This window comes from Siphateles boraxobius, unplaced genomic scaffold (genome assembly GCF_051911475.1).
Source record: "Siphateles boraxobius isolate OS27281-9 unplaced genomic scaffold, OSU_SipBor_1 16, whole genome shotgun sequence".
Classification (NCBI taxonomy): domain Eukaryota; kingdom Metazoa; phylum Chordata; class Actinopteri; order Cypriniformes; family Leuciscidae; genus Siphateles; species Siphateles boraxobius.
In genome coordinates this window covers 6,070,913-6,095,798 of record NW_027508766.1, presented here as the reverse complement: position 1 = coordinate 6,095,798, position 24,886 = coordinate 6,070,913, and the positions used below count along the sequence as shown (strand labels likewise).

The 24,886-nt window shown below is 37.4% G+C and overlaps 1 protein-coding gene across 1 annotated transcript in view; it reads left to right on the top strand.

Moving 5' to 3' along the window:
• The window catches only part of cds1 (CDP-diacylglycerol synthase (phosphatidate cytidylyltransferase) 1), a 32,722-nt gene that overhangs the window by 4,059 nt on the left and 3,777 nt on the right, over window positions 1-24,886 (top strand). Inside the window, exons 2-12 of the mRNA XM_077231316.1 lie at window positions 15,416-15,564; window positions 16,679-16,775; window positions 17,056-17,153; window positions 17,538-17,677; window positions 20,720-20,778; window positions 22,071-22,153; window positions 22,490-22,577; window positions 22,707-22,775; window positions 22,879-23,031; window positions 23,208-23,327; window positions 23,443-23,546. Of these exons, the coding sequence (XP_077087431.1) occupies window positions 15,416-15,564; window positions 16,679-16,775; window positions 17,056-17,153; window positions 17,538-17,677; window positions 20,720-20,778; window positions 22,071-22,153; window positions 22,490-22,577; window positions 22,707-22,775; window positions 22,879-23,031; window positions 23,208-23,327; window positions 23,443-23,546 (1,160 nt within the window). The remainder of the gene's footprint in view (window positions 1-15,415; window positions 15,565-16,678; window positions 16,776-17,055; window positions 17,154-17,537; window positions 17,678-20,719; window positions 20,779-22,070; window positions 22,154-22,489; window positions 22,578-22,706; window positions 22,776-22,878; window positions 23,032-23,207; window positions 23,328-23,442; window positions 23,547-24,886) is intronic.

Here is a 24,886-nt window from a genome sequence, read left to right as displayed (position 1 = left end):
GTGTGTGTGCGTACCAGTAAACGCTCCCCGTGATGTAAGCAGACCAACTAATCGATAATGACATTCGTTGACAACGATTTTCATAATCGATTATAATCGATTTTATCGATTAGTTGTTGCAGCCCTATTTAGGTCAATTTGTAAAGAAGGACTACACGCCTGGGCACATAAAGTGCGCATACCTATAGACCTTATGTAGCCACGCCCCTTTTCAGCGCTGAGCTCGTTGTCTTTTGACTTCCGGTCTGTATTTTCACAGCGATCTTGCGTAGTTATGAATGAACGGCTTGTTTAAAAATTTTCTATGTCCATTTGTTGAAACATATGCTTTACGAATGCTTATGATACACATTACAATGCTCATGATAACTTTCGTTAACTCTACAATAAGTAAATCAACTTCACCAGCTAATTACTCCTGAACACCGATGCCATAGAAATATACAGAGCGAGCGCAAAAACGGAAGTGCAAAGACAATATTCTAAATATGGCGGCGCCCTCGTTTCTCTGGTGCATAAGGTCTATAGACTAAACGCGTAATACACATGTGCACGCCGTCAGCGTTTTCACAGGTTTCTGTTTTTAAAGCTTGTGCAGAGATTAAAATTGATATATGTGTGTGTGTGTGTGTGTTTGTGTGTGTGTGTGTACATATATTTGTTTCTTCAAGGCTTGCTCCTTGGAACCTATTTCAAGGTTTGCGTTCTCGAGCCGTCAGGTACTGTTGTTGTGCGAAAGAGCGGGTCGGAGCGCGTTAAGGGTTTTCTGTTAGAACGGTGTCATGTAAGCGGTCCCTAAGTTAATAACTAATGATCTTTGCAACGGAAGTGAATCGATCAAAACTAACTTTAGCTGGACAATAACTTTATTCTAGAGCTGCTGCAAAGCCAAAACAATCTATGTTACTTTGATTTCTTATTATCACTGTAAAGCTGCTTTGAAACAGTCCATATTGTTAAAAGCGCTATTTAAATGAAGGTGATTTGACTTGACTTATGATTGTGATAATGATAGTATAGGGCCGAGAGCATCATGGGTCTTCAACCCAAAACTTTACATAAGAAAACTAAATTTGATGAAAAAAAAATTTAATATAATTATAATTACTTATTTAAATAATAATAAAACAAGGTCAATAATTAAATTAGATCAATAATATTATACAGTTATTATTTTACTTTGTCTGAAAACAAGAGTACTATTTTATTATCATGGGCAAACCCAAAACTTGCACTGCTAGACAAAACTTTACTACAAACTAGACCCAAAACTTTACATAAGAAAACTAAATTTGATTTAAAAAAACAATATATATATATATATACATATATATATATTTTTATATATATATATATAATTATAATTACTTATTTAAATAATAATAAAACAAGGTCAATAATTAAATTATGTAAATAATATTATACAGTTATTATTTTTGTCTGAAAACAAGAGTATTATTTTTTTAAACTCTTTTTCAGACAGCATTTAAAAAAAAAAAGAAAACAAGTTGCCTGCCACCAGCTTTTTTGGTCATTGTAGCAAGATATAAGATTCAGTGAAGAAGGAGGCGGGAACCGGCAGACATTTAAAGACTTTAATAATCAAATAAAACAAAAGGAACTGCCAGCAGCCCCTCGCGGACGACTGCAGGCTACCAAAATAAAATACAAATACAAAAACCAAACACAACTAAAACACAGGCCTGTTCCTCTCTCGATCATCCACGTCGTCGCTCCTCCTTTATGCTTCCGCTCCTCCGTGAGAGATGCGAGACTGTTGTGCTCACAGGTGTCGCTCATTAACACTCGCACCACCGGCCTCGTGCCGTTCTTTCACGTCCCTCGGCCTCGTCCTGTTCGCCACAGTCATTTTCTCAAAAATGTCATGGCCCCTAGAATATTTTGTTGTATGAAGATCTGAACATCCAACATATCAAAAGAAAGAACAGCCGTTCTGCTTTTATTAAAAAAAAAAAAACTTGTTTTATTCTAGCTTCATGCATTCCTTTTTATCAACACTTGAATGTGGGTCAATTTTCTTTAAAAAAAGCAACATTTTGAGCAAAAAGCTGAGAAAATCACTTTTTTGTCAAAGACTACATCCAGATGGGATTCAGAACGATATTCAAAAAAACCTAGATCGAGTCCATCAACACCCCTAATGCTTGCACAGTCCTATGGTGTGTTCAAGTCATCTTGTAAAGATCATATTTACGAGTTGACCGCACATGAACACCACCACAATGTTGTAAATACGATTGGGAAGCTCGGGATTTTCTTTAAGCCCCGATCTTTACGAGTTGGGGGGGCGTGTCAGTGAGAAACATGGCGGAATACCACAATACCTAAAGGTATTTAGCAGTGATATTGTACGGCTTTTCTATTTACAACGAAGTAATCTAATTGCCTGAACAGAATATGATGGCATTATACAATATAATATGTAAAGATAAAGTTTGCAGTGGCTTCATAAATTAATTAAAATCATTAAAAAGCAAAGCTGATGCACATTTCTTTGTTCTTCATTTTCTAGATCAAGAGTTTAAGAACCTTGCTGTATTTTTGTGTAATATATTAAGAGAAAGTACGCTGTCATCTTACTCCGACCCATAGGCGCCGATACCGTGGGTGCTCGAGCCCACGAGCACCCACGTGTGTGCCAGACTGCCAGTAGGCTACATTCAATTAAAATTAAACATTGCAGTTGGTGCTATGTGAAGCGTCTATCACACTGTGATTGGTTATGTCGCTGTCAGTCGCCGGCTCCATATCATATCCACCAATCACAGCGTTTCTCGGATGAAAACGCCTCTGATCGCGGTTACGTGTCAGTTAAACTTTTGATCTCCAATCCTGTCTGTATTTGTGAGAAGTGGCGCTGTCCTGAGCTATGGTCCTGAGTTGAAAGAGAGCGTACTTTACGGCTTTATTATCGAGTAAATGGGTGTGTGCGTTCGTGTCGGCAGCTGTCCATTTCCTAAAAGGGGTCGCACACCGTACGAGAAGCGCAGCGCCGCGTAGTGCCATGTCTTTTAAAATTCTAACACATTATTCTCTATGAGTGCCACAGAGCGCGATTTACATAGTTTTATATTAAATTTACATTTATCATTTACAGAAATCATTTTACATTTACAGAAATCAGCTGCTTGAATGAAAACTGCTGATGTTATCGGATTTTCAGGTGATATTCTCAATTCATTCAGTTAACGGACCCCCCGGTTGCATTTAATTGTACAGTACAATCGTAACATAGTAGCCTACATACATTATCTTAATTCCATAATGTTCTTAAACATAACATTACAATATTGCTGGCCATAAACTGACAAAGTGCGCGTCCGGTGTGCGATAGGCAACCTCGAGTTGTCATAGACGCAGCGCTGCGCTTCTAGTTCGGTTCTGAAATGCAAACATTTTTTGACTAGGCCTAACGTTTTTTTTTTTTTTAAAAATTTAAAGGGCGTGCGCCCATGAGCACCCACGGAGGAAAACATAAATCGGCGCCTATGCTCCGACCAAAGTGGCTTGAATGCACCTGCCGTCGAAAACACGACTTCCCACCTCGTAAATACGAACTACCCAGGAGAACTTGAACGCACCACTACAGCTCGTCCTGAGTCGACATTTCATTCAGTAACATTAGGCAATTTTGATTTATATGCTGTTTAATGTTGATGATCGCATTATTTTACTTAAGCATATGATTGCATATTATATCGCTTGTTTCTGCATCATCTTCGCATGTGTTTTGATCAGGAGATTCAGTATCTTTCAGAAGATGCATAATAGCGCCATCTACCGTACAACAGTGAAAACACTGAAAGCCGGAAAATTCCATCAAAGGCGGGAAAAGAGATAAAATGCTGTAACCGTTGATTATGCATAAAACAATTTTGAGCTTTTGTAAATTCACAAATACTTCTGGAAGGGCAGCTGGTTTATCCTTCATATGGAAATAAATGTCACAAATTTAGTTAAAGAAACAAAGGCTCTGATAGAACGTTGTGTTTTTTTGTCCTGGAGACACTGACCATAACGCTGATGTCACACAGGCCGAGCTTTGCCTGTCCATCTCTAGAGCCCCTCAGCCAGTTCTTTCAAGGTCAATCTCTTTCCATCAGTAACTAGCAGTATTTACAGCCCTTCGCTTTCACTGAGAGCTGAGTGTTATGGTTTTCAGTTAATATCTTGTTTTCTTTTCCCTTAACTAAGAGAAGCATTATTAGCCTGAGTCTGTCTGGGCTTTAGCATGGTGCTCTGCTCAATGTACAGCCTCAGCTGTGTTTGGAGTTCAGTGGACCATCATAACCTCTGTGCAGCACATCCTCCAACCTGGCCTCTTCCATAGAATGGCTCTCTTCTCGTGATCCTGTCCTACTTCTGTTATTTAACACAGAAAACTGGTTTCTCAGCACCTTTTATAATCACTCATTTCGGTTTAGGCCTGGTATATTATTATTAATAATAAACATTATAATTATGATACAATACAACAAATAAGTTATTTTATAGTTCAGTAGTAAAATTACAAACATTATATTTTAATTTCTTTAAGTTAAACCTTCAAGCTTTTATTTGGAAAACGACAAGGAGACCTTTAAGGTTATGTGACAACAAGTTTACAAACGCTTCTCTTTACAAATTCTCACTAGTTTGCTGCATTTGCCGCTGTGAGCTGCTGAAAACACAGAATCTTGAGCTGCATGCATTAACACAAATGACATGCTTCGCTCTGAAACACACTATATACTTTTTTAATTAAAATTTGGTACACGCTGCGGTGTTTTTGTCAACTTGATGTCAGAGAGAAGAGAGAGTGAGAAAGCACAGCTGGTACCAGTGTATCAGTTAGAGCTGTGTATCTGCAACAAAGTCACATTACAATTATGATACAATACATATCCGGATATGTGTCAGTACTGAACTAAAATTCTCAGCAGAATTTCGTATAACAGCTCTTTATTGAACACTGCATACAGGGCTGTTGCTAACTATAGGCAGAGTAGGCAGTTGCCTAGGACCTCTGCAGTACAGCAGAAGTTAAACAATAGGCCAGATACAATAGAAAGATACTAATTAAATTAAAGCTGCAAGCAGCGATGAAGAGGGCCCTCGCACCCGTGCCGCCGCCACCCAGCGGTTTTAGGAAGACAGAGCACGGTGGGCAGTATGTAATGATAATAAATATAGGAGGACTATGTCAAAATATTTGTATTTGCCACACTTCCTGCTACCAGCAGGTGGCGCTATTGCTATAACCAAATATGAGCATGGTTATGTGTTCAGGACAGGACTCTTATCAAACATGTGAAGTTTGGGGCAGATCGGACATTGTATGCCTGAGTTACTGCAGGCTGTCTGTGGTTGCCTAGCAACATCGGAACTGCAAGCAATATTGAACTATGACATATTCATACACAAATCACCAAAAGGCTGAAATTGGGTGTACATTTGTCAGGCCGCCAAGGGCACACCCTTTCGACGAAAACTCAAGGTCTTCGCGATCTCATTTACCAAATTTGAAGAGGATCAGATCAAAACTGTAGGAGGAATTCGTTAAAGTACAACGTCTGGAAATGGCAAAAACTACACAAAATCTGAGAGGAAATTCAAAATAGCTGACTTCCTGTTGTGTTTGGGGCTATGCTCCAAGAGACTTTTTTGTAGGTATTGTGTCATTACATGTATGTACCGAATTTCACACCTGTACGTCAAACGTAGAGTCGGGGCAATAATGTAGGGGGCGCTATTGAGCCATTTTGCCCCACACATTTGTCAGGCCGCCGAGAGCACACCCTTCGACGAAAACTCAAGATCTTCGCAATTTAACGTCGCAAAGGCCTTAAGATTACACTCACCAAATTTGAAGAGGATCAGATCAAAACTCTAGGAGGAGTTCGTTAAAGTACAACATCAGGAAATTACGAAAAATGCACAAAATCTAGGAGGAAGTTCAAAATAGCTGACTTCCTGTTGTGTTTAGGGCTATGCTCCAAGATACTTTTTTGTAGGTATTGGGTCATTACATGTATGTACAAAATTTCATACCTGTACGTGAAACGTAGAGCCGGGGCAAAATGTGGGGGCAATAATTTACAGAATTTGCCCCACCCAATTTTGAAAACCATATCACACTTAAATTTTCACCACTTCTGAAGCATGTGCAAAGTTTCATGAGTTTTCGAGCATGTTTAGGCCCTCTAAAAAGCGATTCATTTAGGAGAAGAAGAAGAAGCGGAATAATAATAAACGGAGCAAAAACAATGGGGTCCTCTCACCATCGGTGCCCGGGCCCTAATAAACAAAGCTTTAAGTTTTTTATGTAAGTCTATGTAACGGTATAGTATTTAGCTAACAGACTACTACAAAAATTTAATAAAGTAATCAAATGTAAATCCTCGCCAAGACATTTTTGACATGCTTTTGTGAGTAATTGACCGTTTAGCGCACCCATAGCTTTAAGTATACTTTTTCTTGTATTGATAAATTGTGCACAGTAAGCTACAGTACCTGAGAAACAGCACAGGTAGCTTAACTCAGCTTAACTCACTTTTAATAACTTTTTTTGTTTTATCAAATATGTCCTGTGCAGACTTCATATTACAAAACTCACATTACAAGATTTTATTGGTCTGGGCTTAAGGTGGGCTTTTAATGAGAGGCGAAAGCACACCACTTTAAAGTTGGGGTAAGCTATATTTCGAAAACGCTGTTGGACATTGTTGGATTTTTTTTTATATCAACCCAAACAAACACACCCTCTCTTCATTGCTCCTCCTCCAAAACTTCCACTGCAATCCTTACGAGTATGGTGTCTCTGCGGAACAAAAGTGGGTGTTTCTAAATTTGTGGGAGTTTTCAAACTGGTGGGTGTTTATAAATCATGCAATGTAAATGATGCCTTTCACCTGACCCCGCCCCTAAACCTACCCTCACTGTGACATGGGCAAATCAGGTAACGCGGTTGAAAACGCCCCTCTGTCGCCCACTCCTGCAGAGACCTATATTTGATCCTAATCGCCCTGCTGCGAGTCGGTCTCGAAGCCCTATCCCCCGGCATACGAGGCGAGTGCACTAACAATGACGCTAAACACTGCATTCCCTAGCGGTCGTCAGGGCGACTATCACTGGTTGGCCTCTGTTACGCACGCAATCCAAGAGTGGATGTCTGTTTATCATAGCAGAAGCGCAACAAAATAATGCTTCAAGAAAAATAAAGCGCAGATGATGAACTAATGACAAGGAAGCACACAAAAATGAACGTACAGTATACAATAGTAATTACAAACAAGAGTTGGTTGTTAGTTGCCAACAGCACAGTAGCTCCAGACAAACAATGACACTCAAACCCAGTGTTACTCACGTGTGGAGCAGAATCAAAGCAACGTCCACGTCTGTTTTCAGGCCTTCCCACTTAGCACTCACCAGATATGAAAAGCTTTTCTAATATTAATGCTGGTCCTAAAGCTCTTGCCCAGTCATAACCCTTTCATTTTCCAGTGATTTCATCTGAGCTTTTCTCTTTTGTATTGTGTCTCATCTAGTGGTCGACCGATATATCGGCCGATATTTGGATTTTTTAAAATATCGGCATCGGCCGATAAGTTTTTCTGATCGGCCGATGTGTTGGAAGGGGGACTTTTATTTTGACTGCGCTGCAGACTTTTATTTTGACGGGCGGCGCTGAGAACACCAGCACCTGAGAAGAGAATGGCAGCGCCTGAGTCTGATCACACAGCGCTCACTCACATTCTCCGTCTCTCTGTCAGTCATATGTAATATTTTGTTAGACAGAACCGGTGGCTACAGAGCTGGTAATCAAAGAAAGTAAATGGTATGCGAAACAGTAATGCGTTTGCTTTTATATTATGTGTAACCGAAAAGGCAAACAATCAGGCTACAATACTTTCTCATTTACAGTCAACATTCAGCAAATGCGCATCTACTTCATTCAAACAAATCTCTGAATATCTAATAAACATTTAATTTCACAAACCTTGCAGATTTAATCGAATCCAGCTGGGATATCTTGTGAAGTGTGCATTTGTAGCCTGCATAAACGTGTTCCTGCGAGTGACGGTCGGTCCGTGCGCAGTGAGTGAATGCGAACAGAAGATCAGCTTCACAGGAGACGCGATCGAAAAAGTTTAAATCCTTTATTTTAAAATATGCTGTGCTATATCCAGTTGCCCACTGTGTCATATTCATGTCGTTTTATAAAAAATTAGCGTTACCTTGTCAAAAGTCAAAGTAAAAAAAATATGATTATCAGTGCGCATGAAATTACTAGATTACTGAGTGCCCTGTTACAGTGTTTACTTCCTTTTTTATTCACATATTCATATATTTTTAAACACTTACTTTATTTGTGCAAAAAACTGTAATTGCAGATTCAAGAAGTTGCCATCTAAAGTATAGGGCCCAAGCATGTTTATTTTAAACATTTTTAAATATTTATAAAATGTATCTAATTTATTAAATATAGATTTATATAAATATAAAGTGTGTCTGTGTGTGTGTGTATATATATATATATATATATATATATGTGTGTGTGTGTGTGTGTGTGTGTATATATATATATATTATATATGTTTGATATATAAATATAAATATCGGCTTTATATCGGCCATCGGCCACCCTGCTCTCTAAGATATCGGCATCGCCATCGGCCATCGGCCATCAAAAAACCCATAATCGGTCGACCACTAGTCTCATCTCTATTTCTGCAGTCTTTCTTCAAATCTCCCTCTTGCTTCTTCTCTCTCCTCCACCGTCATACACTCCCTAATGCTGATTGGCTACACGCGTTTGTTGTTTGTTTGTGTCGGTCCGACTAACTTCCAAACAGCGTTGTTCAAATATCGCTTACCCCACCTATAAAGGAAACGAAACGAACTGAAAGGAAAGAAATGTGGCTCAGTGATAGTTTTATCTCGACTTCATCGTTTTTCATGATTGGTAGAAGTTGAAATCGCACCTAAAATTCAGTTAATCGCATAGCCCTATTATCCTGTTCATTATTTTCAGACACCTTGCACTTTTCAATTCCTTTTTAAATGCTGTTCTTGTATTTAAATTAAGCGCAGTCAACAAGTATGTGCATGTGCTGTGGAATTGATACAGAGGTAGCTTTATTGATATTCATATCGGCAAGAAGCGTGTGATGATACATTGTTGTATCGATACATTGAGCACAGCCTAGTACCAATACTGAAGAGAATTAAGAATATTAAAATCAATTTTATTGAATATTGTATAGATGTTACAACCCTAATTGCTAGTTGACAAGCAAGTTTTCCTGCTTAAAACTGCTGAAAGTAATTTAATATGACTTTTCCAAACATATTTCATGAACACTCCCTCGTCTTCATTGTTAGACCAAACAGGTAGTTCCACCTCAAACTCATAGCTTTGGCCGAGAGTGTTTTGATTGGCTAACACATGTGGGCCATAGTTATTTCTGAGGACACATCTTTCAGAGTAATCTGTCTGGTAATAAGGGCATGTGTTGTTTTCTGCAGAACTCATGCTGGTGAGCAACTGTGCTGGTATTTTTAGCAGTGTTTTTCTCTCACAATGCAACAGTGGACTAATTAGCACAGAATACAGTACACAATGCTGCGTTAGGAATTCTGCTGCATCCACTCGCCTTCATCCGCTTTTGACATCAGCAGTGTCGTGTCCATTTCGGTATTTGCTGCAACAGTATGAATTCCTGATCAGCCCGTTTTTTTTTTTTTGCCACTGCTGTAAAGTATTTAAAGGGACAGTGAAAACTGGGCCAAGCTGTCAATCATCCCTGGGATAAAGTCTGCAGTCAAGATATCATCCTTTACTGACACTTTATTTTCACCCTAGAAGCACTTCATCGAGGATTTAATAGGCAGCTAAAGTGATGATTTGCCAGGTTATTTGGCATTTCCTCTGTTCATTGGTAATATGATCTCTGTCTGTTCAGCACGTTCTGTTACAGATACCGGCTCTGAGGTAGAAACCGAATAAGAGATGTGGGGACTGATGGCTGCATTTATGTGTTTGTTTTAGTGTGTGCCTTTATGGGTTGGAGCTGGACTCGGGCTTTTCCCTCTTTCTCTCTCTGGGATTAGTGTAGTCTCATTTATGGAGCAGCTAATCAGCAGGATAGTCTTCTTATCCCCTCACTTTCAGGACTCTTATAGGCTGGAGGATACATGTATGGAGCGCACAGCTCTTAAGGACACATACACAGACATTTCTCCCGCTTCTAAATGCCACATATATCATGGATTTTCCTTGCTTGAAATAAGAGAGTTCATTGTTGTGTAGAGACATACTCTAATGTTCAAACTGCAAAGCTGCCCCCAAGCCAGCAACAAACTCTACAATTGTTCTTCTGTTTCAGTAAAGGTTTAACCTTTACTGAAACAGAAGAAAAATTATAGAATTTGTTGCCGGCGTACAACAATAGCATATCAACATATGACCGTCCACATTTGCACATCAATGTCTGTTAAGGAACGTAATAATAATAATCAGCTATCAGCTAATAGTTATTATTATTATAACCATATTGTGTTTTTAAATTGTACTCTAATATAGTTATTATTGTGTCAAACAGCAGAAATATTAAAAAAGAATAAAATCGACATTTGAACAAAAATAATCTATAATCTGTATTGGTTACAACAAAATTGTTTGATCTTGAAACAGTAAGTGATTTGATGCAAGACACTTTGTCTAACATTATAAATGGACATTTGGGAACAAAATAAAACACTGACGATGAAAAATAGCCCATTTGAATGTACACTGGTTGATTAGTTTTAGGAGCTGTTGATATAGTAAAAGTCCCTTTCAAGGAAATTTTGTTCATTCGACAGCCATATCTGCAACACTTCCATGATTTATACCTGTTAAGTGCCATTTAAATATAGTGAAAATATCAGTGCACATTCATAAACGCTGATTCTTTTTCTTGAATGGACTGCAGTACGCTACTAGGCTGCAATTTAGTGAAACCCTCAGGATAATAATAGCTCCACTCATCTGGAGCATTAGAAAAATTCTCTCTTCTCATCTGTCTATTGTCCGGGCATAGGATGAATGGGATAATGTTTCAGTTTGTTTGTTGCCTTCAGTTTTCTTTTTTCAGAAATAACCACTCTTTTTTTATTTTTTTTTTATTGCACAAAATGAGTTTGACTACACTGATGTAGCTGATAGCTGGAATGAGTGTTGCTCAGGTCTGTACATTTCCATGAATGTTTTCTGGGGGCTTGAGTGTGCCCTCATTAAAAAGTTAGCAGTGGGTTTCTTTTACCACCCTTAATCTGAGCCTTGTTTCAGACATGAGTGACCTCTCTACTCTCAGCGCAACTTGCTCCCAATTACCTCCTCAGCACAGTTTCTTACAGTCTTGGTCTAAAGATTTTGGCTAATTTTGGAAATTATACTGTTCGTCTTGTTCTCTTACATGACCAAATTAGGATGCCAGTAAAGGGTTTGACAGAAACACCCCAAACATAAAATATACAAAAGCATTGAATAACAGAGCCAACATAGACTCACAGGAGCCTGACTTTTGACTGGCATAATGTTTGGAGCACATTGTATCTTATTCAGGCCATGAACTACTTATGACAACAGTGTATCTTTTATGTGACCTTTAGGGTTCATAACTGAAATTCAAATTGATGCATTTGACAGACACTTCTATCCATAGCCTGTCCTTACAGTGCATTTAATACAGTTCAGTCAGAATTTCTGTCCATTCGAAACTAAGTAGCATATAGATGTATGCCTATGTGGATGAACCTTTATGTTAGAAGAGTAACATACCAGTAATGCTGTTTTTAGAGCATTTGTGTAGGCCGTAGAGGAACATTATTGCTATGTAGTATTAAACAGTAAATTATGTGTATCTTGTTTTCTACGGCCCTTTTTACATTTAGGTGCTGTAAACAAGCAGCTGTTTACTGCAGATCAGCTACTTTGTAAATGACTCAGTGATCGCAGTGGTAGACTAGACTGTTGGGACAGTATTTAAATTCAGATTACAGATTTATTGAAGATTATGAGACAATTAAACATCAGGCTTGCCAGGATGAGGCCATCTGCAGTTGCCGCCACATGAAGAGGCTTATAAATTGGCAATGACCGAACCTGGTTAGGCAGCAACATTCCCCTGTGATGATGTTATCTGTGAACATTAGGGATGGGTATTGACACAGATTTAACAAATAGATTTGATTCTTATTCACAAGCTCTTGATTTGATTTCAATCTGATTTCAATTGATTCATTTGGATCATGTAAAATACACATAAAAGAAAAAAAATCTCTCTCAACTGATTCTGTAAACTATAAAAAAGGACCCTGTCAGTTTATGTATTACTATAAGATTAAGGGTTAAAATTAACAACAGAGTCCATATTATTAAATGTAAGTGCTGTTTATTTTTGTTACACTAAAACTGTAAAACTTTTTATGGGTTTTGGCTATTCATTTACACAGCAACAGCGTTTTGGGAGCTCTAACTTTTGAAAAAATGGTTTCAAAGTGCAAGTATTTAAAAACGTCTCTGTGTAAACAACAAAAACGCGAATCTCTGAAAACGATGACGTCATGCACATGCGTATTACATGTTCAGTCTAGTGTTTCAACGGCATCTAATGGTCTGGCAGCAGAATACAGCGTTTTTTGTCATTTTCGTGGATCCGTGTGAATTGGGATCGTTCATGTGCTCTCAAAGCTGCCACTTCACTTGAACTGAGGCGCTACATTGATCTGTCGTGGCACATTCAATATCACAGAGATAAAATTCACAGATTTCGAAAGCTGAGATGTTGTTTCATATCAAAAGTAACAAAACAACAAGGTTTATGTGATTTTTGGATGAGCTACACATTTTTCCTGGGTCAGAAATTGCCTTCGGTGGTGGTTAACTTATCCTATTTATTCATGAAATAAAAAAATAACCAATGTTAGGTCAGAAGTGCTTAGAACTATTTTATATTTAAAAATCTGTAAATTAATATGTAAAAAGTCACTGAGTGACTGATTTGAAAAGTTAGTAATAATATGAAGTAACAAATTACATAGAAAAAGTGTCAGGTCTATTTTGCATTTACACTCCAAGACTTAATGCACTGATCATTTGACAGTATCAGATTGTTCTGTCAATATGATTCAATCGCGCACTTAAATATGGCTGTCAATCCAGAAACTTTACAATGTATAGTTAGCAGCATGAAAAATAGATATTATATGGGTTACAGAAAGCGAGAAAGGATCGCTGCCTATATAATCACAGAAGCTGTCAATTACTTCAGTTCAACGCGAGGTACACACAACTGCACTCTAGCGAAAACTCCTGTTATCGTTATAATCAATAACGATAATATAATATTATGTCTAGGCTACGCTGTACAATGAGTCCCTTATTGACATTGTTTATACTTTGTTGGGTATAATAAAAGGTTTCGCGAACTGTGCAAAACACGCACTGAACAAAAACTCAGCCTTTTTGACAGATATGTGTGTGATTGGCTACAAAGCTCAACACTGCAAAAAACATATTGTAAATAGAAACCTTTGATGCTCTTCACAGAGCACTTTAAAGCAGCCGGCTATCAGTGGGTACCAGTACTGCAGAATGGCAGGTATCGCCTCATTAAATAATTCTTTGGAAGGAGATAGATTAATTTTGGCAGCCGCCAAAATATTTTCAATGCAGGAAAAACCGTAGTTTAGTAAAGTTTTGTTCACACATCTACAAAAAACGACAGGAGTCACAACATTACCAGCCATATTTATTCTGTTCTTTAGCTCATAGTTGTGGTGTGTTGGCCAAGACAACCGTGAAAGATGAGAAAGCAGCCGGGTATCTTCAGTCTACTGTACTGCACCTACTCAAATGCCATGTCCTCAAGGCCAATTGATTTTCCTCCAAAGCATTTGTCTATCATTTGCATAAATTATGCTGGCTAATATCCTTTCTTCCATCGCTCCCCATTACTTTGACTGGTAAATCTGTGATTTCCATGAAGACCTGCATTTCAATGTGATTGCAAAAGACTACTGGCTTATTCACAGTGACTTGTGTGTTTTGTTTCGTTTAATTGTCTCTCACCTAGTGAGTGTTTGGAGTGTGCAGCACTACATATTTGCAATACCACGGTTGGGTTATCTGAACAACTAGTCAACTAGTCAGTCTTTTAGTGTTTTCAAACATGTTTCTTTGTGGCCTTTTACGTAAGACTAGGGCTGCATCTAATGATTATCAAGATTAATAGCACGAGTTAATTATCAAGATAAACCATTAATCTGAATGAATCAAATGAAAAGTAAAAAAAAAATCATTTTAATAATTCACTTTTTTTTTTTTTATCCTCCCCAACGTTGTCCTCCAAACAATGTGCAAAGGTTATGAAAACAAATCTAGCCTACTGTTGCTGTAGTGAATGTATCTATATAGGCTATGCTGTAAATTATTTGCAAAAAAGGGTTAAAATATAAACATTAGGCCTACTTTCTAAACCAAAATACAACTGATTGCTTACCATTTTAAAGCAAAAGTTAAAATTGCTATATTAAAACTAATAAACAAAAACAACTTGTATGAGGAAAACGCATTCCCTCATTTGAACAAATTGAATTATTCTACTCCAACAAAAGTCCTTTTACTGTAACTACTCAAATAAAAATATGATTAACTAATTTTAAACTTGCATTAATTTCTAACAAGAAATATTTTAGCAAAATGTATGTTTTAGTCAGAATTACTGGGATGATTCTACTGTGCGCTGTTTGTTTGGTGTGCATCAGTGCTCGTTTATTGAAGACTGGAGTTTAATGGAGACTAGCTGCTTGTCAGGTTATGCAAAATGGAAATACTTGCGGGAGTCTCTAACATTTACAGGTAAGGATATAACCATAAAATGGAAGTTATGTACTGAGGAAAACATGTCTCAAAAGCATTAAACAGATGCATCAGTCAAAGCATGACAGGGTAAGCCACAGTAAAATGTTTGAAGCTTATAGAATGAAGAATATAATATATTTTTCTGACAACTTTGGTCATGTACATTTCCCACAGCGGCAGCTCACTCTGTTTTGCTATTTTTTTCAATAAGCGTTATTTGCATAGAAATGTGTTTTTCACTACTGTAAAGCGATGTGAGTGGCTGATGGTTTCTGGTGCACAGCGTCTACCGACTAATCGATAACAATAATTATCGATCAGTAATTCGAATAGTAATTCGACCGTGTTGTAGTTTGTTTATAGCCTACGTTTAGCTTTTTACTTCTGGCGATTGTATTTACGCTTCAAAATTATAATTTAGCAAAATATAATTATCTGCCCTGGAGTAAGTGCATGAATAATCTAGTTTATATAAATTTTTTCTCACTGTGTGTTTGCACTCTGCAGGAGGCAGATGGAGACGACAGGCTTGCTTTTCCTGGTGAAGGAGAAGGAGAAATGGAGGGCGACTCCAAAGCGGACACACCAGACATGCCACCTCCCACAGATAACACTCCACAGTGTCTAAACAAAGCCCTGGAGGGCTTGTCATCTAGGTACCCAATGACACTGAGCACATGAGCAACTCCTCAAACAGTCGATGTCAGCATTATGTACGTTTAGACCCCAGACTCAACTATGAGTCTCTAAAGTCTCACAAACTAGTTGAACCTGTTTTTGCTGGGAAAAAGGAAACCAGTGCACTAATATTCTCTAAAAACAATCCGATCCACGTATGATGGATTTTTCAGTACAAGAAGTACCTTGTAAAAATTGATCCGGTTAATCTTTGAAAGCAGACACATAACCTTACAAAATGTCGTATTGCTCAGCTATTCACTTTGATTCTGATCAATAAGACAGACTCTAGTGATATTTGATATGCAGATGAGGTTATAGGGGGTAGGTCAGTGGGTAAACTGCTCCTAATCCTTGTCAGTTTTGCTGCTCTGTTGGTGGGATTTGCTGCAGTCTCTTTAAAAGACCGCAGAGGCGCTGATCCAATGCAGGGCGACATGCCTGAATGCCGGCGCCTGGCTACGCTTTGTGATGATGCTGCGCTTTTTTCCCTCTCCCTCCCCTTTCTCTTCCTCTCCATTGACAAATCTCCTCTCATTATTTTAAGTGGCATGCGTGAGTTGTGGCACCTGCAAACCGTTTATTACACTCTGGGCCAGAAAACGAAGAATTCACATCTCTCATGGAGCATCATTTATTACATTTATGGCGCCATCAGCATAAATCGATCTCATCCGTTTTGTTCTCAAAAATCTCAGAACCTTAAAAATACAACTTCAGTGATCAACAGTAGAAGCTTAAATCATTGTTTTGTTAAACAATACATCATTCTGTTCGTGGAATTTCATGCAGTTTAACACACCTACATTTGAGGAAAACCACTGGGTCATCAGTTTAACATTTTTACTCAGCTTAAATGCCACCTCTTTCACTGGCTTTTATTTATATCCTTAAAAGTGGGAATGTGCCGGCACTTATAAAATATAAATGTAAATGTTATTATGTAAACTTTCTCAAAGTGTTTCCTACTAAACTGTAGTCTTGGTTCTGCAGTTTTGGTTTAACTGTTGATTCTGTAGTTTTGATTCAACTGTTGATTCCTCATGCAAATATGTTTTTATGAATTAATACAACATATCTCAATCTCGGTAGGTGGAAGAACTGGTGGATAAGAGGCATATTATCAATGACAATGATCATTGGCTTCTTCCTCATCATCTATTTGGGACCCATTATGCTTATATTTGTGGTAAGTATAAGTACAAACCATATGTGTACCACATCAAATTAAATTAACATGACTAACACACTGACCACTGGCAAGCCAGCGTTTGTGGTTCCTTGACCAAGCATTTACACAACATCCTAGCTGTCCTCCCACAAACCCTTTGCCATTTAGCTCATTTGTAACCTCACTTAAACTGACATAATGTAGATATTTTCAATTAAAAGTCAATATGAATCAATCAATGCAGTGATTTTAAAAAGATGTTTGACTCGTACAAAATTTTTATAATTCTTTTTTATAGGTTATGGGTGTTCAAATCAAGTGTTTTCATGAAATCATAACCATTGGCTACAGAGTTTACCATTCCTATGATCTGCCGTGGTTCAGGACTCTAAGCTGGTAAGTAAAATGCAGACAAGGCACCGTTTAAAGCTTCTCTTCTCACTAACTCTCCACCCTTTCCCCCTTCTCACTGATTTATGTACTTTACATTCATGTACAAACACTCAACTACAAACAAACATACACTCACTCTCTCACGTTTTACCAGTCACCTTTTGTCATAGATAAAGTAGTGATTAACTGGACTTGAGCAAAGTGCACTTCCATGTTGGAACCTAGCATAAAGTACGCCCCACCTGCAGGCTTTGTCCAAACAAAGCAAGACGACAGCCAAGCAGAAGAAAGGGGCCATGTATTGTTAAAACTCAACACAGTTTCTGTCAAATATGTGTCTTTCACTCATATAGTCAGATCTTGACACAAATGCACCTTGTATTTCAGGTACTTCTTGATTTGTGTGAACTACTTCTTTTACGGAGAGACAGTGGCTGATTATTTTGGCGCACTCGTCCAAAGGGAGGAACCTTTGCAGTTCCTTGTGCGTTATCATCGGTTTATTTCTTTTGCAGTGTATTTGGCAGGTGAGTGTAACTGAAAGCTCATATAAAACACTCCAAGGAGACAGTCAGAGCCTTTATGACTCTAGGTCAAAAGCCCATAGTCCACAATTAGCTTTTTTCCATAATTTATTATAATCTGAATGATATTCAAAGCATTGTTTTTATGAAATGACTTCATGAGAGATACATGCTTGGTCACATTAACAAATGCTTCAACATGTGAATATGCTGTTCTTCTTTGCCAACAGGCTATTGAGCTGTTGCTACACTATTGTTCAAAGGTTTTGGGTCAGTAATTATTATTTTTTAAATAAATTAATACTTTAATCCAGCAACGATACATTAAAATGGTCAAGCACATTTATAATGTAACAAAAGATTCCTATTTTAAATAAATGAAAGTTCTTTTGACAGTATTTATTCACAAAAATACATTTCCACAAAAATATTAAGCAGACCAACATCCATTTCAACATTGATAATAATAAGAAATGCTACTTGAGCACCAAGTTAGCATATTAGAATGATATCTGTAGGATATTTGCCATCACAGGAATGAATTACATTTTAAAATATATTAAAATGGTTATTTTAAATTGTAACAATATTTCACAATATCACAGATTTTATAGTATTTTGATCTATTAAATGCAGCCTTGGTGAGAACAAAAATCTTACCGACCCCAAACCTTTGAAAGGTAGTGTACAGTATATTCACTATATAGCACAACCTTGAGCGCCACAACTATTTTAGTAAAAAATTGAATAAAGACAATTTAACACTGCCAGGCCAAAAAATAAGTCACTGTTTGGATTTAAATAGGCAAATGCTTAAGATTATGATTGGATTATTATTGCAGTGATCATTATGTTTCTAGCATGTTATATGTTTGCCAACAGTTCTTCTAACCCTAATTGATGGAGTGTGTAGCTTTTCATTTCTTAAACAACCATGTTCAACATCATGGCCGTATTCCAAGGATGACAACGACAAGATTCAGTGTCACATGTCAAATTGGGAAAGAACGGTTGGGAGGAAACATGGTAATCATTTTCACACATGAATTAGCACCTTCGAATCCAGACCTTAAATTCGTTGAAAGTCTTTGGGATGTGCTGGACTTTGTAGAGGACTTGACTCTTGCATTGTCAATTCAAGATATTGACCAAGTATTATTCATGCTCCCTCCCAACCATTCTTTCACAATTTGAGCCTGATGAATCTTGTCGTTGTCCTCTGGAATATGGCCATGATGTAGCTTCTTCCAACATGGTTGTTTAAGAAATGAAAAGCTACACACTCCATCAATTAGGGTTAGAAGAACTGTTGCCAAACATATAACAGGCTAGGAACATAATAATCACTGCAACAATGATCCAAACATTGACTCTTAAAGGGGTCATATAATGGTACATGCACTTTTACAAGTTGATTGTACTGAAATGTGTGTTGGCAGTGCCTGTACACAACCATCATATAATGATAAAAATCCATCCAGTGTTTTTGTTTTAATCTCCTTATATGTTTTCCCCTGCCTCAAATTGAGCCGTTCGATCTTGTGACGTCACTAGATCGGACACCCCTCCCACGATTGATAATTGACAGCAGCGTTTCAACACAGACCCGCCCTGAGCGAGCTGTCATCATAGTCCGCCATTGTTGATACACTGGAGCAGAATGGCGTCTAAGCGATTGTGGTGTTCTGTTCTTGGCTGTAATAACAAACACACCAGTCATTTTGGTGTTCCTAAATACGAACCGCTGAAGACGCGGTGGCTGATTTTTTTTCCCGAAGGGAATATTCCCCACAATACACATCAATGCTTTCATGTTTGTGCAAATCATTTATGAGAGTTGTACCTAACACTACACATCACTGACAGGCCTACATTTACCGGAAAAAAGTTTTTCATTACCATAGCTGTAACATCAATCTGTCAATGAACTAACGTATACATCAGTAAACACATTGTGTTCGTATCTCGAATCACTAACGTTACTCTACCCTGCCAGTACATACAAAGATAGATCAAAGTGACATTACGTTAACCAACCATTCAGAAACGTCCTGTTCGAGTCTTACTTGTCGAACGTCATCTTGTTCAGGGTCCGACTCCGGTTCAAATTGGTATGGTTGCACAGATGTGTCCTCAGAGACTCCCGCAGCCATTCTTTCTCCAAAATATACCCTCAACTGTTGTCAAGGCAACACTCCACGTGTGTTGTCAAAACGCCCCACAGAACAGAGGGGCGGGGTGAGCAAAGCTCATTATCATTTAAAGACACATGCACTTGAATGGCGTGCTGAAAACAGAGCTTTTTTTGACCAGGTAAAATGAGTGTTTTCTTACAATACTAATGAGCATTTTTAATTAAAGTATATTACAAACTTTTCATTTAGACCCTAAAGAATCATATTAACTTGTATAAAAATGGCATTATATGACCCCTTTAAGCATTTGCCTATTTAAATCTGAACAGTTACTCTTTTTTTGGCCGGGCAGTGTATTTGATGTATCACCCTTTTGCTTTAATGACAGCATCACTCTGCATGAACTCCACAAATTTCATGAGTTCGGGCCAGCTTAGGGCTGCGACAAAGTCACTGGGGTAAAAGTAGATGTAAATGTGTGTTCATTCCCAGGACCAAAGGCACATGTACCTCTACCTCTGTTATGGCCATAAATGCACAGCATTTTTATTTTCACTAAACCTTGCATTCTCTCCAACACCTCTTAATGGTTGTCATCAAGACCCCTGTATATAAGTGAGAGCCTTGAGTATAATTATATAAATCAAATTATACAGTATAAAGAATAAATCAGTGTTTTGTTCCAGTATTTTGTTGATGTATGAAAACAAAATATGTCATAATGTTGTGTCCTGCTTCTGTCATAACAGTGATACAGAATGTTTCCAAAACAAAATTAAACTTATAATCACTCTATACTGATGAAAAAAATGTTAATGCTGAAAACAGAATGATACAATAAACCGTGATCAGATTTATAATTTCTCCTGTATTTTAGAAAAATTAACTGCATGTTTTTTGCTTTTTACAGGTTTCTGCATGTTTGTACTGAGTTTAGTGAAGAAGCATTACCGCCTGCAGTTTTATATGGTGTGTATCCGTCTTTTCTGTGCCAGCCAGAACTAAACTGTCCATTCCATTCACAGTCATGTGCATCTCATATGCTGGACAATTAGATTCTCACTAGTCACATGTCGTCATATCACATTTAAAAAATATTTCTGTATAGTTAGTTAATATTCAGATATCTTGGGTGTTGTGAAAGTATTTCAAAATATGTTAAAATATATTTATATTAGGTGCTGATTTAAAAAAAAAAACTACAGTAGTTTACATTTGAAGTGGAACAAAAAAGTTCATCACAGTTATCCTAAGACAAGAACGGGTAACATCAAGCTAACTTTGATGAAAGGGTTTTAATCCACTTTAAATGCTGACTACTGTATTTTTCAAAAGTTTGGGGTTGGTAAGACTTTTTAATGTTTTTAAAAGAAGTCTCTTATGCTCACAAAGGCTGCATTTATTTGATAAAAAATATTATTACAATTCAAAATAAATATCTCTTTTAACATTATAAAACAGTTTAATGTCTCTTTGCTGAATGCATTTTTAAAAATTTAATTTATTGTAGAATTTTTACAAAAGCAACAGCAGTGATGATGCCATTGCGATATTTGCATACTGAATTTGTCGTCTTTCTTGCATTTATTTGCATAATTAATTGTGATTGATGTTTTCATTGCACTTTTAAGATAGTGTCTCATAAAGATGAAAACGAGACGCACACTTAGCATCGTGACAATGGCAACGGTGGCTCTGATGGTGCTTTTTATTGACACACACAACCCCGAAGCCTGAAACCAAGCCTACCAAAAACATTAACACTCGTCATTTGCTGCCTTGCTAGCACTAATAATTCCTTCAGGACATGCAAACAGTGTTGGGCTTCTGGGTTGAGTTCAGCCACAGCAGTTCAGGAACTCTGTGCTTGCTTCACTCAAACTACTGATGTCAGCAAAAAGTAATTTTCTTTGTGAGTGTGAGTAACACCCATAACACATCACCGACAGCCACAAGAAACACCCGGCAACAAAATACTTTTTGTTCCAGCCAAGTTTGCTTTGACATTTAGTAGTTAAGTATTTAAAACAGTTTGTTTTATTTTATAGTCTTGGTACAGTCTTCTTAATTAACATTTGAGATTTAAAATTGTTTATCAACACATAATAAATCATGCTGTGATTGTGTTGAGACATGTGTTGCATTATATATCATCATTGTTTTAGTGAATAGACAACATTTCAACTGTTCACTCTTGAGTTTGTGTGTGTGTCTGTATGTGGGTGGCCATTGTGTGTGTGTGTTTGTGCTTGCCATTCCAGTTTGCTTGGACCCATGTGACCTTGTTGATTGTGGTGACTCAGTCACATCTGGTTATTCAGAACCTGTTTGAGGGAATGATCTGGTAAGCCCACCTGACCTGACAGACCTGTCTGAGGTTTCAACTCATTCCTACTTAAGTTTCTCAAGCTACATTCCTTTGTTTCCTGATGTTTCGCATGATAAGATATCTGGCCGCTCAAGGGAGAGCAGTGTACAGTACTCATTTCTGTTAGTAATTGTTTATTTTTTAGTTAAGAAGTTAACATGTTTTAGTTATCAATAATTCTCTAAAAAAATATAATTAAATTAATGTGAACTTTATTCTCTCCTTTGTTGCTTTATAATTTGTTGTTCACAGCATAGTTTCTTTTCTTCTACAGTATGTGTTTGTAAAATAATACTATAATTTGTTCTCTAGGTTTATTGTTCCCATCTCTATTGTGATCTGTAATGACATCATGGCCTACCTGTTTGGCTTCTTTTTTGGAAGAACACCACTGATTAAGGTAAACCTGTGATATTTATATGGTAGATGTTTCATGCCTGAATTTTCTGAAATGATGAGTACATTTTCCATAAATTAATGCATTGTGGATAAAAATGATCTTATGTCAACCCTCTTTGCTCTCTATCAGCTTTCCCCGAAGAAGACCTGGGAAGGATTTATTGGGGGATTCTTTGCAACAGTGGTCTTAAGTTTCTTTGTAAGTCACCATTAGACCTGTAAGCAACACCAACAACTGTCATATCAACACATAATCCTCAAGATATAACTACTAAAACCTTGATGTCTTTTCCTTTTTCCAGTTTGCCTACCTGCTATCCCAGTACCAGTACTTTGTTTGTCCAGTGGAATACAACAGCGAGACTAACCGCTTTGCAGTAGAGTGTGAGCCCTCAAATCTGTTCATGATGCAGGAATACACACTTCCTGCAGTTGTGCAGAATGCAGTTAGATGGGTGAGCACTGGACAGGGCAAAACTTCATACAGTAACAGTTAAAAAAGCTCTGCTTAATGCATAATAATTGGGAGGGGTTGTTTTATTCCTGAATCCTTTGAAGTGATAAATTAACATGAATTTTACAAAATGATTGTTGTATTGGCTGATGATCTACATCTTTCTTGTGTCTGCAGAAAACTGTGAATCTTTACCCATTTCAGATCCACAGTATTGCACTCTCTTCGTTCGCCTCTCTGATCGGACCATTTGGTGGATTCTTTGCCAGTGGCTTCAAGCGAGCTTTCAAGATCAAAGTTAGTTCACGTTCAGCCAAAGTCACACATAAACCCTTGAATTTGTGTCTTTACACTGTATTTACCTAATTGGAGTGACCGTTACACTGTGAGCTTGTGCTTTTTCATTTTGTAGGACTTTGCGGACACCATTCCTGGTCATGGTGGAATAATGGATCGTTTTGACTGTCAGTATCTGATGGCGACGTTCGTTCATGTTTACATAGCAAGTTTTATCAGGTGAGGAAGTCAGGTGACCTCTTAAAGGGTTAGTTCACCCAAAAATGAAAATTAAGTCATTAATTACTCAACCCCATGCTGTACCAACCCCGTAAGACCTTCGTTCATCTTCGGAACACAAATGAAGATATTTTTGATTAAATCTGAGAGGTGGATCACTGCTACATAGGCTGCCTGAGGGAATGAAACTTGACGGCCCAGAAAGTCATTAAAGAAAATGTTTAAATATTCCATGTGCCTACAGTGGCTCAACTATAAGTTTATCAAGCGACGAGACTACTTTTTTTCCGAAAAAACAACATAAATAACGACTTTATTCGACTATTCCTTTTCTTCCTTGTGGGCCTGAGACGAGAGTTCAAGAGATTTCCACGACGCATGCGCGAGAACTGAGAAGAGGACGTTCTTCTTCTAATACTTCTTGTTCAGTTCTCGCGCATGCGTCGTGGAAATCTCTTGAACTCTCGTCTCAGGCCCACAAGGAAGAAAAGGAATAGTCGAATAAAGTCGTTATTTATGTTTTTTTTTCGGAAAAAAAGTAGTCTCGTCGCTTGATAAACTTATAGTTGAGCCACTGTAGTCACATGGAATATTTAAACATGTTCTTTAATGACTTTCTGGGCCGTCAAGTTTCATTCCCTCTGGCAGCCTATGTAGCAGTGATCCACCTCTCAGATTTAATCAAAAATATCTTCATTTGTGTTCCGAAGATGAACGAAGGTCTTACGGGGTTGGTACAGCATGGGGGTGAGTAATTAATGACTTAATTTTCATTTTTGGGTGAACTAACCCTTTAACTCATTTCGTTATAATGAATTATTTTCGAAACAATATTACCTATACAAATCCATAAAATAAATGAAACTGGAAGTATGACAATAAAAATAATTTAATTAAACACAGGGTCCAAAATTAACAAACCAAGTGCCAAATGTGTGTAAACATTGGCTTTATCCAATAAATAAAATGGATTTACTCATCAGTGGGCTGTTACTTTTATAATTACCTTTATCATAATACAATGGTTGAATCAAGCTATACAAAATAGTCTGATCCCTCCTGATTTAAGTGACACAAGCGATTCAAATCAAAGAAATACAAAACGTCCATCGAACCATCTGTCGAGGCTCTTCAGTTAAACAATCTCATTGTCAATAAGACAAATATATGTGACCTGCTCCATCAATTTTAGCACATTTAGTGAGTTTTATGCTCTAATTTTTAAAGAATTGTCTAATCCAACATTTACATTAACTTGCCTTACTTAGCATTGGTTTGTAGTAGAAATGATGTATTATCAAACAAAAAAGAATATTATTAAATATTTATATTATTTTATT